The 20,617-nt window shown below is 43.6% G+C and overlaps 1 protein-coding gene across 7 annotated transcripts in view; it reads right to left on the bottom strand.

The window, feature by feature from the left end:
• Positions 1-20,617, bottom strand: part of LOC105937705 (SH3 and multiple ankyrin repeat domains protein 2) — a 308,586-nt gene that overhangs the window by 24,454 nt on the left and 263,515 nt on the right. For 4 of the 7 annotated variants that reach the window (XM_036135848.1, XM_036135845.1, XM_036135846.1 and 1 more), the window contains 4 exons: positions 4,955-5,090; positions 3,812-3,892; positions 3,691-3,699; positions 1,204-1,227 (listed from right to left, as the gene is read on the bottom strand). In XM_036135848.1, coding sequence (XP_035991741.1) covers positions 1,204-1,227; positions 3,691-3,699; positions 3,812-3,892; positions 4,955-5,090 — 250 coding nt within the window. The remainder of the gene's footprint in view (positions 1-1,203; positions 1,228-3,690; positions 3,700-3,811; positions 3,893-4,954; positions 5,091-20,617) is intronic. The other 3 variants (XM_036135847.1, XM_036135849.1, XM_036135850.1) reach the window with 3 other exon arrangements.

Genomic DNA, 20,617 nt, shown 5'->3' on the forward strand with positions numbered 1-20,617 from the left:
ATCTATAACAGAATGACTCTTTTTGTTCATTTGTTGTTCTGTTTGGACCACTGAGCTACACTCCAGTCCCTTTTTGTCCAAAGCCCAGATCTGCTGATACATCTGCAGGAGACGGGTCTGATTCCACGCCTTCTCTCACTTCTCCCTGCTCCATTCTGTAACGCTTCCTGCCACATTTCCTTCTTCCACTCAACTTTCCATGAATTAACTCCCCTCCTCTTTGAACAGCTTCTTTAGCGATGGCCCTCTGTGGCTTCCCCTCCATGTGGGGGGTGTCAGAGGCCGTCCGATGGACAACCATCAGTCAGCAGTCCTCCTCATGACGGTGTAGCTCATGACAACATTTTTGTATTAAAAAGCTAATTCTAATTGGGCTAATTAGATACTCTGCTGTTCAGAGGAAGCAGACTTTGTGTTTTCTTTGCCTATAAGCCACATTTACATTGTTTGAAGCATATCACTCCATGCAATGACTCTATGAAGCTCAGTTTAGGACCTGACGAGGAGCAGATATCCGTTCGCTGTGAAGCCTTAGAAATAAAATTCGGTGCGTAAACGTCATCCAGAGACAGCCCATGCTAACCCTGCCCTGTCCTTCACTCTCACACCTCCCTGACTAGCTCTGCGCGGGATGTAGAAAGCTTCCATGCATTGAGGGAGTGATTACTTAGAGTCACTTGGAAAACAATCCTCTTCTTCTGCGCATCTACACACAGAGCAGAGGAAAGGACCATCAATGACAGCAGCACAGAAAGATACACATTTTCAGCGCTCCGCTCGAACCGCCTCCCGGCCCGGAGCGCGTTGCCCTGGCGACCGGTCTGTGAGTGAAACACTTCCTGGAGGAAAACACACAAACGACGCGGGGGGAAACAGGAAGGAGGACACACATGTAGCGACGGCGGCCCGCATGCACAAACAGACACGCTGGTTTCCTGGTCGGTGGATCCTGGGATCGGTCTGAGTCATCTGGGAGAGTCAGCAAGCAACACGTTTCTGTTCCACATCATCATCGTTTTTTATCATGCAACCTTTCAGGAACAGCTTGTAAATCATGCAGGTTAAAAAAAACACACACCATGGTTTCACTCTGAGTCAAACAAAGAAATTATCACCCAAAAAGAAACAGAAAAAGACAGTTAGTTCTTCACTGAGCGGCGAGGGGAGGATGGGGCGGACCGAACATGCCTGAAGGTAACTTACCACCTTTCTTTTTCCTCAGCGTGGCTTTAGAGGTGACAGAAAAAAAAAAAACAGTTCTTCAAATGGCGGACATAAACGCCCCGGATCCCAAATGGAATCACCAAATGCTTTGAGTTCATCCATTTTTCCTCCTGCAGGATCTGAGAGTTTATGTTTTTTACGTGGAGACTGGTGATCCCATCTGATCACGTGGAAATGACCAGATTAAAACTCTTTCTGCCGTCACAGTTTCATCAATGCCTGCCATGACTAACGCGAAACATCCGTCCTAAGCAGCAGCGAACCTGCTAGCCTGTAATCAGTCATTATTTCCCAGGTTGATTACGAGCGCTACGATCACTGGAGACCCGCCGCAGCCCGCTGGAGAGTGGGCCTGGGTTTAGACGGGCTTCTGAGCTTCGACAGGTGTGGACAGACCCGGATTAGAACCATAAACTCTTCATCAGAGATGCACTGATCACTCTTTTACTCGCCGACACCAATTCTTATTTTTTTCTTTCACATCTGACGCGATGATTCTGATTTTCAATCCAACTACAGGAACCAGAGAGCCCGGGTGTCAGCCTGACGGCACCAGAAGCCGTGAAGCAGGTCGACTCCTGAGAGCCACTGATGGGTCTCTGAAACACGGAGGAGCAGACGCTGCGTCCAGAGGGGAGATCCACACAGCCGCCATGTTGTGGGTGGCGTTTTGGTTCAGATAAACGGTGACGTGACGGCGTCAGGCATCAGGAGGAGGAAGATGAGCTGAATGCAGCTTAATATGTTCACTTTTAATAGCAGTAAAATAAACATTTATGATTGATTAAATTAGGTTAAACGTGAACTTCAGTGTCTTCTTTTCAAAGCATGCCTGCATTGCTTTCCTAAGCACACCTGCTAGTAACAGCATGGTGGGCCCGTAGATCTACTGTTTACATTATAGTCTTCTAGCGCTGGACCTGCAGTCCGTTATCAGAAGAATCAGATGAGTTCCATCGCATCGCCCCATCGAACCGTGCAGCTGCAGCACCATGGAGACACGTGCAACGCTTGCAGAACTCTACAAACATTGTTTAGTTGATCTAACAGCTCGTTGTTGCTCACATCCCACACAGCTTTGTAAAAAGCAGAGATATATCTGCACTGATATCGGTATCGATAAGTGAAACTGGGCCGACATTTGTTTGCATCTTGTTGCCGTTTGTGTTTCCAGCGGTGGGAAGTTGTTTATTTGTTATTATTTGTTTTCTCATGTGACAGTGACGATGAAGCAGCTCTGAACTGTGGGATGTGATGTGGGGAAATATATGTCATATTAACAAATATCGGTCCCGGTATCGGCCCACATTGTCATGATAAAAAGCTGCAGAAGTGGCTGACAAAACCCAGAGAACCGTGAACTGCCACTGGCTTCAGGTTCACTTGTTCTAACTCGTTAGCTTCCGATGTGCCGGCGCAGATTCCTGCATTCAGGAGTTCAGTTGCAGAACCTGAATGCATCAAACTGTGTGTGATTTATTGTTGGTTTGCATTTAGGAAATGCTGCACAATGTGTCCAACATCAAAGCCGCAAATGACGGCCTGGATCTGATACCAACGAGACTGTTGTGTGTTAATGTCACATCCAGAGGTTTCCAGCTACTCACAATAGGTCTGAAAGTCAACTAAACTGTTAGAATATATTAAAAAAGACTCGAAAATGAATGACATTGATGCTGAACTGTATATTTGGGCTGATGAATGGACTCTCAGTACACCGAGTGTCCGGCTGACTTTAAAGCCCACAGAGTGAGGGGGAAATTTTTACTGGGAAAAAAGAAGAAGCATCAGGAGAATGTGGGTCAAACATTCAACATTAATGTTGCATTTTTCCTCTCATCATGCAGCCACGTCTCTCTGCCTTCATCGCATAACTTTGCAGCCACGATGTCACGGCTTTGACCATTAAGTATCAAACCAAAGCGCGTCTCTGGAGGGGGACACCCAGCAGATTATGGGTCGGAGCTGCAAATCTCATATCAGCAAACCTCAGTGCTCGTCTTTAACGCGCTTTAACACACATCTGCAAACCGCGTTACTGCGGACGCATCAGATGAGCCCCTCTTGCACCCTTTAACCCTTCGCTCCCTCCCTTATTCCCTCCTCAGCTCCAACGGGTCGTCCTCTGATCTCAGAACCGCTGACTGTCGACTGCGTCAGCAGCATCAGGGCGGCGCAGCGTTTTGTTTTCTGCACACTGGGACTCAGCACACAAATATGAAGACAGAAAGGAAACAGGAAAGCGGCCACACTGATATTGCACGCGTTAAACGGCGGTAAAAGCTCTACGGGCGCAGAGGTCGGGCCTTCATGCATGATGGAAGAGGAGAGCAGGAGATGAGGAGGGAGGGACGAGCACTTTTCTTCCTTCATCAAGTCAAAACTAAAGCAAAGCCTCATTCAGCCGCTGCAGGCGGGGGGGATGCTGCAGTCAGGCAGGAAGGCTGCGCGCCGCTAACTGCTTACCTTTGTCCACTACAGTCAGGTTAACCAAGCAAAGAGGGGGGGGGGGGGGGCAGAAAGAGGAGCTGTTAGACACACTTCCTCATGGTGCCGTCGTCACAAAGGAAAGCCGTGCGGCTCTTACCAAGTTCCTCCAGCTCTGAGGTCATGGACTTGGAGCGCATGGACAGGGCGGTGGTGGGGGCTCTCTTTGGAGGTGGAGGAGCTGAGGGAGACAGAGTCAGAGAGAGATGAGCAAGAACAGGAGGAGGTTCTTTTATTTCCCTGCAGAACGTCACATAGAGACAAAATTTTAATGCATCTCAAACAAAGAGAAGATCTGAACAGGAAAACGAGGAAAGCATCTCCGTCAGTATGACAGCAGGTGAGCAAATTCAAACAATTCAACGATTCAAAGAGCCTGGAGAGCAGCAGAGATCAGAAAAATATGATAATTCAATTAAATCTCATTAATATAGCGCCAATTCATGATACACGTCATCTCAAGGCTCTTTCCTAGATCTAATTCAATCAGATTCTACAGACACAATGGTTTTTATTTAGAAGACAGTCCTCTGTAATATTAGCAGATCAGCAATAAGTAGCTTATAACAGATTAGTGAGGCGTGATGTGTTCAGTGATCTGATCAGACCAAGAAGGTCAGTGAGCTGGAGACACAGCTTAGCATGGTGGAGGCAGCATCATGCTGCGGGGATGCTGGTCTTCAGCAACGTCACATAGAAGTCCAGTAAATGCAGATAAATTTGGGTCATTTAGTGCCGTGATGTCGCCCTAAAATCACCAACGCTGCCTTTACATCTCTACTGATTTTATTATTCTCCTCATTTGGAGAAGAAATCTTCCTAATCAGGTCAACGTGACGTCAGACTTGGTTGTTTCTCCTCATCATCCCATAATTGCCCGTTTCCCCCGCGGTCATGGAGTCTGCACACACCTCAGCCGTGAACTGACACGTCTCTGAGGTCAGAGGAAGTCCGGTTTCCTTCTGCCTCGGAGGGTTTTCATGACGCGACACGAAATCTGTCAGATTGGTGCCTTACAGCGCGGCCGGTGTTGTAACACTGGAGGCTGACGCACGCAGCAGAAACATCTTCACACCTTTTTTTACTGTAGGAAAGGATTTAAAGCTGCGCTCTGCTGCGCCGCACCTGAGCCACACGCTTCCTCGACTCTTTACCCACCGTGTGAACTTCTGCCCGTCAGCACAGAGGAGCGTCTCAGTTTACAGGGCGACTGGCCGTTTCTGCTGCAAACTCGTTTCTGTACCTTTTTTGCGTGCCGTGTCCTCGGGGTCCAGATTCCGGCTCACCGTCACCACTTTGATCAGAAGCCGGTTTCCTCCCTGGCGGATCATGTTGACGACCTGCCTGTGGCCCACCTTCACCACATTCTCCTGGTTCACCTGAGGCAGACGCACAGAAGAAACACCAGGGTCACTGCGGTGGTCGGAGTTCTCCACTTAATGTCGACGTCTCAGAAAAATCTATTCTGAGAAAGCAGGAGATTCACCCGTTTTCTGGTTATGAGCGCACAGCTGCAGGCTAATGCAACGCCAGGGTGGAAAGACAACAGCAGTGTTACCTACAGTCCATCTGCGAAGAGTTATAAGTTCATTTCTAAACTATCTGAAAGCTCTACATTCTCCATATAAACACATTTCCCAGGAGGAGAACATCTCAGCAGCTTCCAGGATGAACATCCAGCAGGTTCAGCCTAATGTCAGAGCGGGAAGCTCAGAGAAATGAAACCCAGGAGCTCCACCTCACACTCTACAGGCCTCAGTTAGCAGGTCAAAGCGCATATTTTACAGCTTTGCATATATTCATAGATAAGGTTTAATTTAATTTAATTTTATTTATATAGCGTCAATTCATAAAACCTGTCATCTCACTTTCCAAAGTCAAATTCAATCAGATCACAAACACAGTTACATACAGTTATACTGTATATACATATATACAGTTTAGATGGTTGCAGACCCAGAAATATGTTAAAATATCATCAGCATTTAGGTTTTATTGCCTTTTTACAGAGGGAAAAAAGTCCAACAATAGAGCCTTAAAAGCAATTCCTCAGATTTATGAAACCTTCATTTGCTGATTTGTTGCTTTGCCCAAAACATTAAAATCATGAATCCTCTCCTCTGGAGCGTGACGTTAGTCCTGCCTTTAGGAAAGAACCAAGGGTTTCACAGGAATAGCTGCGCTAACCAAATGTCAGGTTTAAACACCAAAAACACTCATTAACAACAGAAGAAGGAGAGACAACAATGAGGTTAGTTTTCAAATAATCTTGCAAGGAGATCGAACGAAGATGCTTAATACAGATGTCCAAATTCAATCTGAAGGAAATCCATCGCCCCCTCTCTATTTATTAGGAAAAGGAATCCCTGGTTCCATTGTGAATCTAAGGGGTAGGGATAAGCAAAATAACTGTGACCTTCCAGATAAAACCGAGCAGTTCACACAGTGCAGCACTCCAGATGGCTGAATAGAGTTCATAAAAACACTTATCATAGTTAAAAACATATTTCTCTGCTTTCTGCAGGCCTTCTGCAACAATAACAGAGAAATCTAAAACCTTAAAACTTCTTAGTAGTAAAGAGTAAATATATATGATAAATGCAATGTACGTAAAGAAAATAGTAAATAACATAAAATATGTAGGAAATAGTAAGAATAATTCTATCACCCGACCTCTAACGGGTCAGAACCGAGAATCATCTCAGCGCCTGGCATCAAGCTTCTTAGCACAACTTTACCTTCCCACATAATTAAGGCGAGCTGCTGTTTTGACATTTTCACTCCCTGCAGACGGAACTTTTATTAGTTTAACCGTCGTTAAATCTTCAAAATGAGATTTTTGCTCACGTCATACAGGAGACAGAGGCTTTCAATCTAAAAGCTTAAAACCTTATATTAAAGCTGGCCATAGAAATGCAAATAAGACGAAGGTGGCTGTGCTTCTGCTAGTCTTCCTCAGTGACTTTCTTCCTCACATCAAGACTTCTGAAAAGGCTGAAAACGCGACGTTTGGGTCGGAGCAGGACCCATCCGGCTCAAATATCACTGAAAACACGTCTGGACTCAGAGTCAGGGCTGCACAGACCAACGCAGGCATATTCTGCTTCCTAACATGTGTATTCATGCCCTCATGGATGCTTTTGATCTAATTAGAGCTCGTCTAATTGAATCTGAGCCCTGCTGGACGGTTATTCTGCTCTCTGCTCCCCTCCACGCCCCTCCTCCCTCCTTCCACACCAGTAAACATGAGGGTCAGATGAAGCGATGACAGAAAAGCTGGCCTGGAGCGACACAGAGACGAGGTGGAGGAGGACAAAAACCAAGCTGCAGCTTCAGCAGCGAGGAGCAAACACTCGTTTTAGGGAGACCTCCTGGAGATGTAGCCTAATTTCTCTTACAGTTGCAGATTTATCTAATGTTTTTACCGTATTATGCAATGTTCTTTTTCTTTTTTAAGAATGGACAGAGTCACAGAAACACTGATGAATCTTTTCTTCTGCCAGTGTTTGCAGTGCATGCAGAGATGATCCTAAAGAGGCTTCAGGAGGAACAGGGATGTGCTTCATTGCAGTCAGGACATGGCAACCCGTATCTTTGCTCAGAGGATAAACTTCTTTAGGAAATAAAGAAAACCTTCCTTCCAGTAATGTCCCCATACCTGCTAATCAGCTTCCAGAAAGCAGGAGGTAATTCGTGATTAGTTTCTGCATCTCTCCTTTTGCATCCTTCTTAATCACTATTTTTAGATTGATCATATTAAGGCTGTAATGTAGGAACGAGCTTTTTGTTGTTCACGTGACTTTGTGTCATATCCCTTTGCTTTTCTCTGCAAGACTGAAGACTTTAGGACAGCGAAAAGTCCAAAGATGCTGAAATTTAAGCAGCAAAATGCACGAATATGACATGAAAAACAATCTAAATCAACAGAAATGCTCAATAAATTAACTCATTGATTTATTTACACCTTAATGTTTATGAAATCATAAAAGATTGTAACTAATAAATCTAAAATTAAAAAATATATTTGACAAAGTTTTACATTTTAAAGCACATTTTCACATGATAATTGGATTGTAAAAAAAAATAGTATTTTTCATAATTTTCTCTTCAGTCAGGATAAAAATGTTTCTAATCTTTACATTTCTACACAAAATATACACACATATACAGTATGTCTCAATTGAGTTATTAAAAAAACAGATATTGAATTTAGAATAGACACAAAATAGAGTTACTGAATACCATCGGCTCATGGGTAATTTTATATTCAACTTTCTTATTTACCAGGAATTTATCCAAAGAGTAAAAGTAATAGGAATACAATATTAAATCCAATTTTGTGATTTAAGATAGTGAAAAATGTCTGCTTGGAGTGAATATAGTGAAATAAAAGAGGAAGTTCTTCTGATGCAGAGCTCTGAACGCTCCCCTGAGAGAGCAGTCGATACGTCCGTTATCAGTTTCATGCAGTCAATTAGGGGCATCGATGTGTTTCTGTAGTCAATGCCAGGGTGTTAACATGGCCATTAAACACAAATATGGATTAGACATGTGAGACTGAGGGAGGAGTGAGACTGAGGGAGGAGTGAGAGTGTTTCTCAGGGCAGCATTCATGATGAAAATGAAGGAGAGACGACGCCTGAAGGCCAAAAAAACGGCCAAATACAAGAAGTAAAACAGCCGCCAAGCAGCAGCTCCACAGCTGAAAATAAACTGTTTAATCAATATCTCAGCAGCACACAGACAGAATATATGTGTGAAGAGCGACGGTGTGCCCGGCGAGGCGGAGGAGCCTGTTCAGAAGCCATTATCATTATCACAGCCATTACAACAGTTCCTCAACGTTAAGCATCATCCGGAGCGTTCAGCTGAACGGGAGCGCCGCCCGATCTAATAACTCAATTCACTCCCGTCTGATGTGGATATTCCTGCCTGACAGGATCTAATCAGACTAATCAATTATCATCTGACCTGTTCGGACTAATGTGGTCGGGACAGCCTGCTAATCCATTCTGTCACCATGAAGGCTGCTTCCCCAGGCCAGCTGATCTCTCCTTTACAGCGACACCACACATGGAGGAAAAAACTGGTTTTATGGTGGAAAGAGGACCGATGGTCATCAGCGTGATCCACCTCTCAGGATAAATAAACCAGAACAGGTACGGTTTGTTTCTCCCTCCAAAAAGGAAGCAGGAATGAATGAAGCCCAAGACCTCTGGAGCCATGTCTGCTGACCAGATGAGCCTGAACCAGAGAATGATGCAAAGCGTCGTGTTTGGAGAAATTCAGACACAGCAGGTCAGGACAAAGACCTCATAACAACCACGGAGGTGGAGGAGTGATGGTGTGTTTTAGAGCTACAACATCTGGGCGCCTTGAAGTTAAATCAGCTACGTTTACACCGACAAAAGTAATCGGAAAAAACGGCCGATCGGAATAAAAATGTATCACGTAAATGAGCTAAACGGAATATTGTGATCAGATTAAGATTAATTAGAATCAAATAGTATCAGAATGAGAGGCGTGATATATGCTGATTAATAATCTGATCAACGTTCATATAACCTGAGTGCGCATGCTTGCCCAACGTAAATGTGACGTTTTTCTGCTTTGAGTGGCGGAAACACATCTGGAAGCAAAACTGTCGGTTCTTCCGATAAAACCTTTCTGTTAGAAACAATAAAAGAGCTCAAAATTGTTGCTTATTCAGTAAAGTTTAAGCCGTAGTTAGAACATCGTGAAAGTCCAGGCTAGACGCTCAGAAGATAAACAGACTCGTATAAAACTGCTTTGTTTACTATTTTTGTAGTTTAGCAAAGACGGAAGTTCTTCATCTTCTGTGGAAATTGATAACTGCGCATGTCAGAGTGGTTCTATTCTGAATAAATAATGATCGGATTAATTGATTGTGTGCCCATATAAACGGTACAATCCAATTATTTAATCTGAACACATTTTTATCCGATAGTGAAATTCTGAGAATGTAAACAAAGCTAGCATGGCCCAAACTGGGTCAACAACACGACCATGACCCCAAACACTGTAGGAGATCTTCAACAGAACGGCTGGAGAACAAAGAAACCAACGTGGCGACGTTCTAGTCAAAGTTCAGACATCAACCTGGTTGACAAGCAGAAATTATTTGTGAAGGTATTCAGAGGCTAGAAGGAAGATTGAGTCCACCCACAGAGATCTGGGCCGGTTCCAGGTCTCCTTCCTGTCCATCCGTCCTTTGCGTTCCACTGACCTGTGGTCAGATGTGGCAGAGGCAGCGTCTCCAGGAGGAATCCCCAGAGATGCTCTTCAGCTCCTCTTTAGGTCCGCTTCAGAGTCTCCTTCCATCAGGAGGAGCTCATGAAACCAAAAGGAAGGTGTAGAAGAAACATCTGGAGGTACTGAGACGATGTGAAAAAGACTCCTGGACCTCAGGACCAATCAAACTCCCATGATGCCACACTTTGAAATAAAACAGCGTTCTCTACAGACACAGTCCCTCTTTGCTACATTAACAAGTAAGAGCAGCGTGTGAAATCAACCTGGACCTCAGAGCAAAGTCCAGCAGCTCCATGTAAGCACCAGTTTTTAACAAACTCTAGACGTTCTGGTTTCCATCAAACCTGCTCATTAAAGTAATCCAGAACTTCACACGTTCACAATCCTACAAAAGACACTCGTTAGCGGACATTAACTCCTTTCATGCAGCTTCAAAGAGCTGAAGCTAGAAAGGAGGCTTCCAGAACAGAGAACCAACTCTGGGCCTCCTTTTTCTTTCCCGCCTGCTGAGCTGGAACAATGAGCACCAAATGACCCAAACGATGAAAACAACAGAGACAAGAGATCCTGATGCAGTCCGGAGAAGAAACGGACCCAAAGCTCCGGTTCTTGGCAGCGCTTTAATCAGCAGAGGAAGCCCCTCCGACGTCTCCAGGTTCATTCCTAAAACAAAGCCCAGATCCCTCCACCATCCACACCTGTACGCTATTTACCTGGATCAAAGGATGATTTCATTCATTAAGAGAAAAGAAAATCTATCCAGACCGACCTCACCCCGTGTAAAGAAGTAATCACACCCTAAGCCCAACAAGGGTTGGGGATAACCGGGGGTCTTTAACGTCACAGCATCAACTCCAAACTTTGACTAGGCCACTCCAAGTGAAATGTTTGGTTTTCTTGAGCTTAGAGTCACAATCTGATGGCAGGTCAGTTCCTTTCAGGATTTTCAGAATTCACGGTTCTGTCGTCCCGGTCCAGAAGCAGCAAAGCAGCAAAGCAGCCCCACATCACCACACCACCTCCCCCATGTCTGACTGTAGTAGAGCTGGACGATGTAGAAAAAGACTACACCAATAAAATAGATCGATATCGACAATTAAAACATAGATTTTAAGGGCAGCGCTGGCCATTTAATGCTGTTGCTTAGCAACCTATTTTCAGATACAGACACAAACACTGAATTCAAACTGAACCCTTTATTCAATTAACTTTTTACCAAAAATGCAAGTTTAAAAAAAAAATAAAACAATAAATAATAAAAAAGAATGTGTGCTCTCTGAACTCTCTGAAGGGGGCGGAGCTTGGTTCCTGGGTCTGCGTTGTGATTGGCTGGGAGAATGTAATCATGTAATATTAACCTACATAGCTAGAATGCAAAAGGAGGAAAAACTTTTATTCTATTGAACTTTTTATTTTTCTATCGATCGATTTATATTGTTATTGAATTATCGTCCAGCTCTAGACTGTAGCTATTAACTTTGTATGAAAGGCTGTTAGTCTTACACCAGAAATAACCGGAAGCATCATCAGTCCATGGTACTCTAGATGATCTTCAGGATGATTTTTGGTAAATGTAGGGCAGGCCTTTGTGTTCTTTTGGGTCAGCAGTAGTTCTGGCCTTTAAACTCTCCAAGGGAACCCGTCTCTCTCTTTGTTGTCTCCTTCCTGTGATTCTCTGGAGTCCCAAAGCTTTGGAAAAGACGGATGTCAAGAACCCCAGAGAACCTTTACCTCAACGATAGAAAAGCAGCAGAACCTCATGACATGCTTACACAGTTTTCAGTACATGGCAAACATTAAGGATGAATCTGCACCCAGAACCAGCCAGTGTGGGCAGATGGAGCTCGTTAAAGACGACCTGTAAATGTATTCAAACTAGGAGGCTACGATAAACAGGAGGATGTAAATATTGTAGACGGGGAGGAGGGGGTGATTCTGACGAGTCGGCGTCCTCGTTAGAAGAGTCTCGACCTTGATGAGTAAAAGTGACAAGAACAGCCTGTGTGAGGGCCCACAGATGCCCGCTGCGTGCAGAGCGACGGTCCGTTTCCTGGAAGAACACACCGACAGCGGCTCAGCGTCAGCGCTGACATTAAGATTTACGGCTCACTAACGGCAGATTCTCTCCCTGAATCTGCTGCCCGAGATTTACCGGACAGAGTCGTCCATCAGGGCCTGAGCTCAGGAGAGACAAGCGGCGGCAGATAAGCATCTCCTGCAGCCCAGAGGACGACGCAGATGGATGGATTGTAGGGAGAACCAGGGCTCCTCTGGTACCGATCCAAACTGTGGACCCAGGAGCATGCCGCCCACTTAAACACCAGCTCTGCAGCAGCTGTGCTGCTTTTATAACCACTGAATGGATGCATCTGATCAGAACCTCCGTTTAAACGTCACACTGACACTAAACCGGTTCCTGGGTCTCATTTCTGTTAGCAAACACACTTCTGGGTTAAAGGAAGATGGTTTCAAATCTAAATCTGAGCAGGGTATGAATAATTTGGGGATTAAGAAGAGTTGATTTAAATAAAGACTCCATTTTGAAAAAGGAAAGGAACCGAAGCCTTCGTGGAACGGCTGAGCCTTTTGCATGATCTTCCTGATCTGAATGACTTTAAACTCTGAAAAACACGAGAACGTCATCTATGTGAACTTTCCAAGCCACAGATATTTAGCTGGGTTTAGGTCTGAACTTTGACTAGGCCATTCTAACACATGAATCTGCTGGAAGGTGAACCTCCACCCTCATCTCAGGTCTTCTGCAGCCTGCGTGTCCCCGATGAGGAAAAGCTCCCCTTGGTAGATCTGCAGGTGCTGCATCCTCTCTCCCTGTTCACATGATGGATTGATCAGATCTCTGGGAGATGTTCAAAGTTTGGGATGCTTTTTTAGAAAAGAAAAAGAGCTGCAGCAGTGAGATAACCCATCCATCCATCCCTTTTCCATAACACTCGTCCCTTGTTGGGGTGGTGAGGGGTGCTGGTGCTTATCTCCAGCATTCAATGGGCGAGAGGCGATAACACCCTGGACAGGTTAGTGAGATAATCTCATTTTATAATTTGTTTTAGAGTTTATATAATCAGAAACTTTCAGGAATATCACCACAGCATTAAGTAGCGGTCAAGCTGTTTAATACATAGACTTGTTTGTTTATTGCACTTTATGTTCAACAAGGATTGATGTCGTATAAGAATATTCTGATTAATAAAAACAGTTAGATTTTTTTTTTTTTTTTTAAAGTCCTTGTTTACAAACATTTTTATCTACAGGCCGTTTTTGTTGCTTGTGGTTAATGCAGAGAAAAATCTAAATTAAATCACAGTTATGGTTGAAATATATCACAGTATAAGATATCATTCAGTGTCTATTTCTCTCACTCTGCTGAGTTCTCCTACTGTTCTCCAATTTGTGCTGTTTGTTGTTATTTCAACTTAAAACTTTTAACTTTTTGTTCTCTGTCATTTTTCTCTTCATAGAAGGTACACCTGGTCTGGTGTTCTGTTAGCTGTGACATCATCAGGGGAGGCAGATCATCTGCTATTACCATCTAACATAGAAAGTACTCCTGGGTCAATGTGAGCTTCTGAGCTTTCTGTGTCTCTGCTCTGTCTTCTCTAAGCCCCAGTGGGTGGAGGCAGATGAGCGTTCACACTGAGCCTGGTTCTGGTTCTGCTGGAGGTTCTCCTCCCTGTTAAAGGGGAGTTTTCCTCTCCACTGTCGCTTTATGCATGCTCAATATGAGGGATTGCTGCAAAGCCATCAACAATGCAGACGACTGTCCACTGTGGCTCTACGCTCTTTCAGGAGGAGTGAATGCTGCTTGGAGAGACTTGATGCAACCTGCTGGGTTTCCTTAGAGAGGAAACTTTCTCACCAACCTGGAGGATCTGATGGAGTCTGACTTTGGAAAGAACCTTGAGATGACGTGTTTCATGAACTGATGCTATATAAATAAAATCAAATTTAATTAAAGTTTTGATTTTTGGCTAAATCGTACCGCCCTGCTGAACATGCACTCCCCTAAACTACCTCTCTTTCTTCTCCTTACTAGCCATCACTACGTACACACGGCGACCCAACATCCTCCTGGTTGCTAGGCGACAGTTGCCGTGCGCTACCACTGCTGGTGCTGGGACCATCGTCTGTGTGTTCAGGTCCAGGCGGGGTGTGGACTGTGCCATTCAGCATTAAAATGGGAGCTAATCTGGCGAGGAGCTTTTTGTCAATGAGAAGCTGCTGTGAAGTCGGCCGGCTCGTCTCCGGACCCGCGTCTCCAGAGGTTTGATCGTCCTGCCGGGTTCTGGCAGCGGCCCGTGTGGAGGTTGGTTTGAAATAAAAAACAGCTCTGCGAGCGCCGCGGGCTGCGAACGCTGCTCTTTGTGCCTATAAATAAATTATTTATGGGAAAACATCGCTTCCACTCTGTGTTATTTTTAAGACTGGGAACCATGTGACGCGAGTGTGGGTTAGTGCTGGAGTTCATGTGCACAGCGTTGATTCTGTGTGGAAGATCCATGATTTTGATTAAATAACTGAAAGGGAGCGGTGAGGTCAGAAACTGCCGCTTCAGTACCACTGCACTCCTTAAACTGTGACGAGAAACAAGATATTTCATCCATGGCAAAAAGAAAATAGACAAAACCACACATTGTCCTCAAAAGAAGCAGAAAAGCAAATGATAACCCATCTACACAAAAAGGCAAAAGACTCCTTAAAAGTCAGTCTTAAAAGCAGGTGAATCCAGCCCAGAATGCATAACAAAGTAGGACAGCTGCCGTTTCTTCATTTATGAATCAAAATCTAAAACAAAACCCAGAAAAACCAAAACAAATCCAGACACACTTACTTCCTGATTGACTAATCATCAATTGTGTGTTAACACAACGCCAAGGCAGAAAGTCATCAGCAATGACCTCATTGCCCCAGCAACCTGGGAAGGGGTCAAAGGTCATCTCCAAACTGTCTGGAGTCCATCGTTCTGCAGAGAGGAACATGATTCCAGGAGGAGAACATCTCAGGAGCTTCCAGGATGGATGTGTCAGAGCGGGAAGCTCAGAGAAATGAGCAGAAAACCATGACAGGACAATGAGAAAGAGAGTGAATAGGTGTGTGTTGTCTAGAAGCATTGAAGGAGAAATAAATATATTAATCCCATCAAAAAGTCTCCTAAATGCAACAAATGGTCGAGAACCTTTTAAAAACAGTATCACTGTAGAAATGCTTTTAGTCGGCACCTCAGAGCTTTTAAAGTTTAATTTAATTTAAGAAAGCACCAAATTCATGGAGATGATTTTTTGACTAAAGCTCAAAATGTTGGACCGTACTGGATTTGGCGGGTAGATACATTTTTAATCATAAATTATAATGATTGTTACCAATCAGTGTTGTAGTCAAGTCACTATGCCTCGAGTCCGAGTCCAGGTTCGAGTCTCCAGTGTTCAAGTCCGAGTCAAGTCCAAGTCATTAAAAAAAAATCCGAGTCGAGTCCAAGTTCCACACTAAAGTAAGCATAGCCTACATGTTTTTAAACAAAAAAAAAATCCACACTCCACCACATTGCACTAATAATTTAGATATTAAAATCATACACCAAATAATATTCTAATGACATATTAAAATTATAGCCTAATGATATATAAAAAAGTCGAGTCTTTTTCTCAATTTGATGATGATCAGAATGATCTGAATGTAGGAGTCCGAGTCCAAGTTCGAGTCATCAGTGCTCAAGTCCAAGTCAAGTCACGAGTCTCTAAATTTAGCTAATGACTCGGACTCGAGTTCGAGTCTCGGACTCGAGTCCTACAACACTGTTACCAATAGAAAGATTTTTTTTTACAGTAGAAGAGTGCATTTACAAGGCTTTTATATATTTTTTTTTGTTTAGCAGCAACCTGGGGTGCCTTTCACACATACCTTAAAGTTTCTGTTGGCAGAATTAATCTGACACAGAGCAGATTAGGAACCAAAGGTTCAGTAAAACAGGTCAGAAATCTTAAAAACTCTACAGGCCTTCTGCAACAACTCACTCGTGTCTCTAAGCGTTTTATTTTGTCTGGGCACAGGAAGCTGCAGAGAAGTCGCAGGTTGGCCTTTGGCTGCAAACTGAACATGAATCCACAGGGCAGTGATACATAAACCCACATTAATAATGCTTCCTATTCTCTCACAACCATCCTCTCTGGGAATTTAAAGCTATTCCATCATTTATGTGACCAGGCACCAAATCTTTAGAAACATGAGAACAGTTTGAGGCACACGCTGAAACCAAAATGGCCTCCCTTTTCTCCGGCTTCATCCAACAAACTGTTCGCTGGAGCTGAAAACCGACGCGTGCGAAGAAGAAGACGGGAAGAAGACGGGAAGCAACAAAGAGCAGGCTGTAAAACAGCTAGGACCAAACGTGTGTGTGTGGTAAAAAAAGACAAAGGTCTCCGACACAGATGATTAAAATGTGCATGCATGGTCCAAGCAGACGGGTTAATTAGCTGTCTGAGCAGCCGTGCCAGCTCAGCTTCAGCAGCATCAGCTGATTATTTGTGGGTGATGAATTAATGAATGCAAACAGCCTCTTCTGTGGAGCTGCAGAGATCCAAGCTGAGACTTCTGTGTAGGTGAGATGATCATCAGGTGAAATGAAGGACCAGGAAGGAGATGAACCAGGAATCAGCCCCACCGAGGCGCCGATAACACATCATCTGCTGTTTTCATCAAATATTCTGCAATCCGATGACGATTCAAAGCACAAACAGAGAGTTTCTGAGGATGCTGCCATAGACAAAGTTCACTTTACAGACATTTATTAGTCACAGCCAGATCAGATCCACTGCAGTTGGCCAACAAACAGGCTGCCCAGTCAGACCGCACCGGGTCAAGGTCGGCACGGCTGTAATCCCCACAGCAGCTAACAACCGCAGCCTGAAACCCAAGCCGAAGGTTCTGTGTCACCGGCAATTTTCCATAAACGCACCTTTTTTAAAAAAATCACACGGTAAAATAATAAACGCAGGATAAAAGCATGAAAATAAAATCAGAAATTAGACAATCTGCATGTGCTTTTTTTTGGAAAATATAAACAAGCAACCTTTTATAGAGTTTTTCTTTTTTTTTTTTTTTTATAAAATGTTAGAAAATACTGTAAAAATATTTATTGACAATGCATTTTTTTTAGCTTTAACAAGTTGAATATGTGATCAGATTTTGCAGTTTGTAGAGAAGTTGCAGGAGGATTTCATCTAAATCCGTTGCAGTTTGTGTAAAAATTAGAAAAGCTGCACATGTTTGTGTTTCTGGTGTAACAATGAAAATCCTGGTGAGTTAAAACCGATTAACTTCTGGTTTCTGCGATTAAATCCTGCCCATTTCTGTTCAGAGCAGCTGAGTAATTCTGCTTGTGAGAAGAAAGAAATACTAATATCTACGGTTCTGGTGTCAAGTGACGCCTGCAGAGGGAAATCCACGTTTGCTGTGGAAGGTTAAATTAAAGTTTCTCCCAAATTTCCCTTAAACTCTGACTTCAGATTTCAGAGTTTCAGGTTTTTGGCTCACAGATCAATTTTTAGAAAACATCATCTAATGAGGACCTTTGGGTGTTTGAAAGGCACTCAAACTTTATTTGTAAAAGGCTTTTGATGCAGCGGAGCAACACAAAGTGCTCTACAGAGGCTACAACATCTGACAAGCATGTTAGCAACGATTATATCAGGGCAAATTAAAACAACAATAATAATTAGGCAGATTAATCTAAATGATCACAGACACTGAAGAAGGGATCATATTTGTAGGGAGGGAAAAAAAGATAAACTTTCAATAAAAGTAGAAAACAATCACATGTTAGTGATGAGAACATTTAGGCTAATATATATTAGCTGTGGTGGCTGGTAACCAATAATTTCTCTACTTTCTTTAAATGCAGTCTGTGCTTCAGGTACCAGAAGCACAGACTGCAGCACCTGGACACAGGTGTAAAACTCCTGGGTTAGAGTCTCTTTAAATCTCTCCAAATCAGCCTAAAAACCTCAGCAGGTCCATGAACAGGTGGGATGATCAGGAGCTCAGTGGGCTCCATGAAACAGCCGTGATCACAATCGCTGTTTGGAACTGGATTTAGAAACTTCGCCTGCAGCTATTTTTACAGGTCACTTAAAACATGCATATTGCAACAATCTGTGTGACTCATGTTTTCAGCAGCGGATCAGAGATCATCGGGTCGGGACAGTGAGGAGCGTTCAGAAACGGTAACCGCTGCTAGAGACGAGGCCGGCTATTTCCAGACAGCAGTCTGCGCGGGAACACAAGAAGAATCCAGCGGTGGGAGTCGGTGAAGCTTCTCCCTGCGCTGTGATCCCCTAAAGAACGTAACGGAGGGAGGTTCCAGAGTCAGCGGATCCGAGGATGTGGAGAACTGGACTGGAGAGTTAGGAGCTGGTTCTGGCACCACACCTGGTTCAGACCTGGAGCCTTTTAGTTGTTTTATGAACGCTTCTCTCAAGGCCAAAGCATCAGCTATAACCCTGGTTCAGACTCTCTTCTCTTCTCTGACTCTAAAGCTGACTCGGTCATCAGCACAAACTTCTGCAGACGAGTCGGCAGAGGAGCTCTCAGACTTTTATTTAGAGATGCAGCGAAGAGAAAGGCCTCCCAGGGAGCGCTGCCTGTGCTAGTTCACTGCACAACTGACAGTCCGGGGTGTGCTGGGAGTCCTCAGGGAGAACACACACACACACACACACACACACACACACACACACACACACACACACACACACACACACACACACACACACACACACACACACACACACACACACACCTGGGGGCATGGGTAGGCAGATGCATCTGCATGGTACCCAGGTCACACAACCCTCTCTTGGCCGAGGCTCTGCGTTATATAAGAGCGTAAGTGCTCCACTCCGTCTAGCTCCACAGCAAACACACAGGAACACGCAGCTGGAGCCACAGGAACTACATGCATGTGCAGAGAGAGATCTCCACGCATGTTGTGTCGTGCTACAGTGACTTCCACAGACGTCGGAGCACATCTCAGGCCACAGGAGGCCCGTGCGTTCAGCAAACATTCGCTGTCCTGTCCGCCGCTGCAACGTCTCTCTGAAGCTCACTGAACGTGCAGCACAAGGCACAGCGACCGGCTGCTAACTGCAACATGTCGGCATTTACATGCAAAAGTTTCTGAACGTTTTCAAAAAATCAGCAGATCTGTTGTAGGGCTGCACAGTTAATCACGTTTGCAATCTGATCACAATTGAAATAAACAGTTTCCAAATCGCTAAGGTCTGCAGGTTTCGGCTACGTAACGATTAAGGCATCAGACGCGTCCTTTAGGCGTCTGTAAAATGTTTAAAGTGGGTTTGGTTCACATGGAAAAGAGCTGCAGTAGAGAGATAATCTAATTTTATTTGTTTTAGAGTTTATATAATCATATTTTTTTTTACCAGAAACTTTCAGGAATCTCACCACAGCATTAAGTTCTGGTCAAACTGTTTAATACATAGACGTGTTTCTTGGTTGCACTTTATGTTCTACAAGGATTGATGCACAACTCAATTAAAAGCTGTTCTCCTGAATAAGAATATTCAGATTTATAAAAACTGTTAAATTTCTTGATTTAAATAGTCCTTGTTTACAAACAAATACATTAAATCGCAATTATGGTAGAAATATATCGCAATTTAGATTTTTGGCAAAATCGCACAGCCCTGATCTGTTGCTGAATAATTAATGATTAATCTACAGTTTAGTCCAAATAGTGACAGTTCTGCACATTTCACTAATATATCTTTACAAGGTTATAAAAGTGAACCAATAGCTACATTTACATGGACAAAAGTAATTGAAATTAAAAAAAAGCATCATGTAAAACAAGTCAATCGGAATATTGTGATCGGATTAAGCTAAATCGGAATTAGGAATTTGATAACAGCGCATGTCAGAGTGTTTCTATTCTGAATAAAGCCAGGAGCATAAAAACTCACATCATGATCGGTTTAATTGATTGTGTGCCCATATAAATGGTACAATCAGAATTTTTTTTTTTAATCTGATACATTTCTACCTGATCGTGAAATTTTGAGCATGTGAATATTGCTAATGACAGAAAATTTTTACACCTCTGATTATTAAAGCAGTGAGAAAAGAGGGAGGTCTGGTTCCAGAAAGCAAACAAAACAGGCAAAAAAATAAAAAAATCACTAGATTTTACGGAAGAAGATCGGCTGGAGGGGTCCGAATACAATAATGTGCGACAATAAAGCAGCAAAGTCACTAACATTTCCACAACTCCCCCCCAGCAAAGCGTAGAGAGAAGGAAAACCAAAGGTTACAGTTTGAAAGGCAATTCTAGCAACTGTGGAGAAAATGTGCTCTCAATAGCTCTGAATATACAGTTTTTTTTCAAATATTCTGAAAGACGTGTCAATCATTCTGACATTTACTAATCCTAAATGACTCCAAACAGGAAAGAAATGGTCAGATTTCTTGTGAGATTGAAAGAAAATGAACAGTCGTGTTTTTTTTTTTTTTGTCCCATGAATGGAAATATTTGGTTTTAAGCAGGGATGACCTCTGCTGCCCCACAGGAGACGAACCAGAGTCCTCTGATCTTTTGGCTTCATAACGA

Source organism: Fundulus heteroclitus, chromosome 4 (genome assembly GCF_011125445.2).
Source record: "Fundulus heteroclitus isolate FHET01 chromosome 4, MU-UCD_Fhet_4.1, whole genome shotgun sequence".
In the NCBI taxonomy this organism is placed as follows: domain Eukaryota; kingdom Metazoa; phylum Chordata; class Actinopteri; order Cyprinodontiformes; family Fundulidae; genus Fundulus; species Fundulus heteroclitus.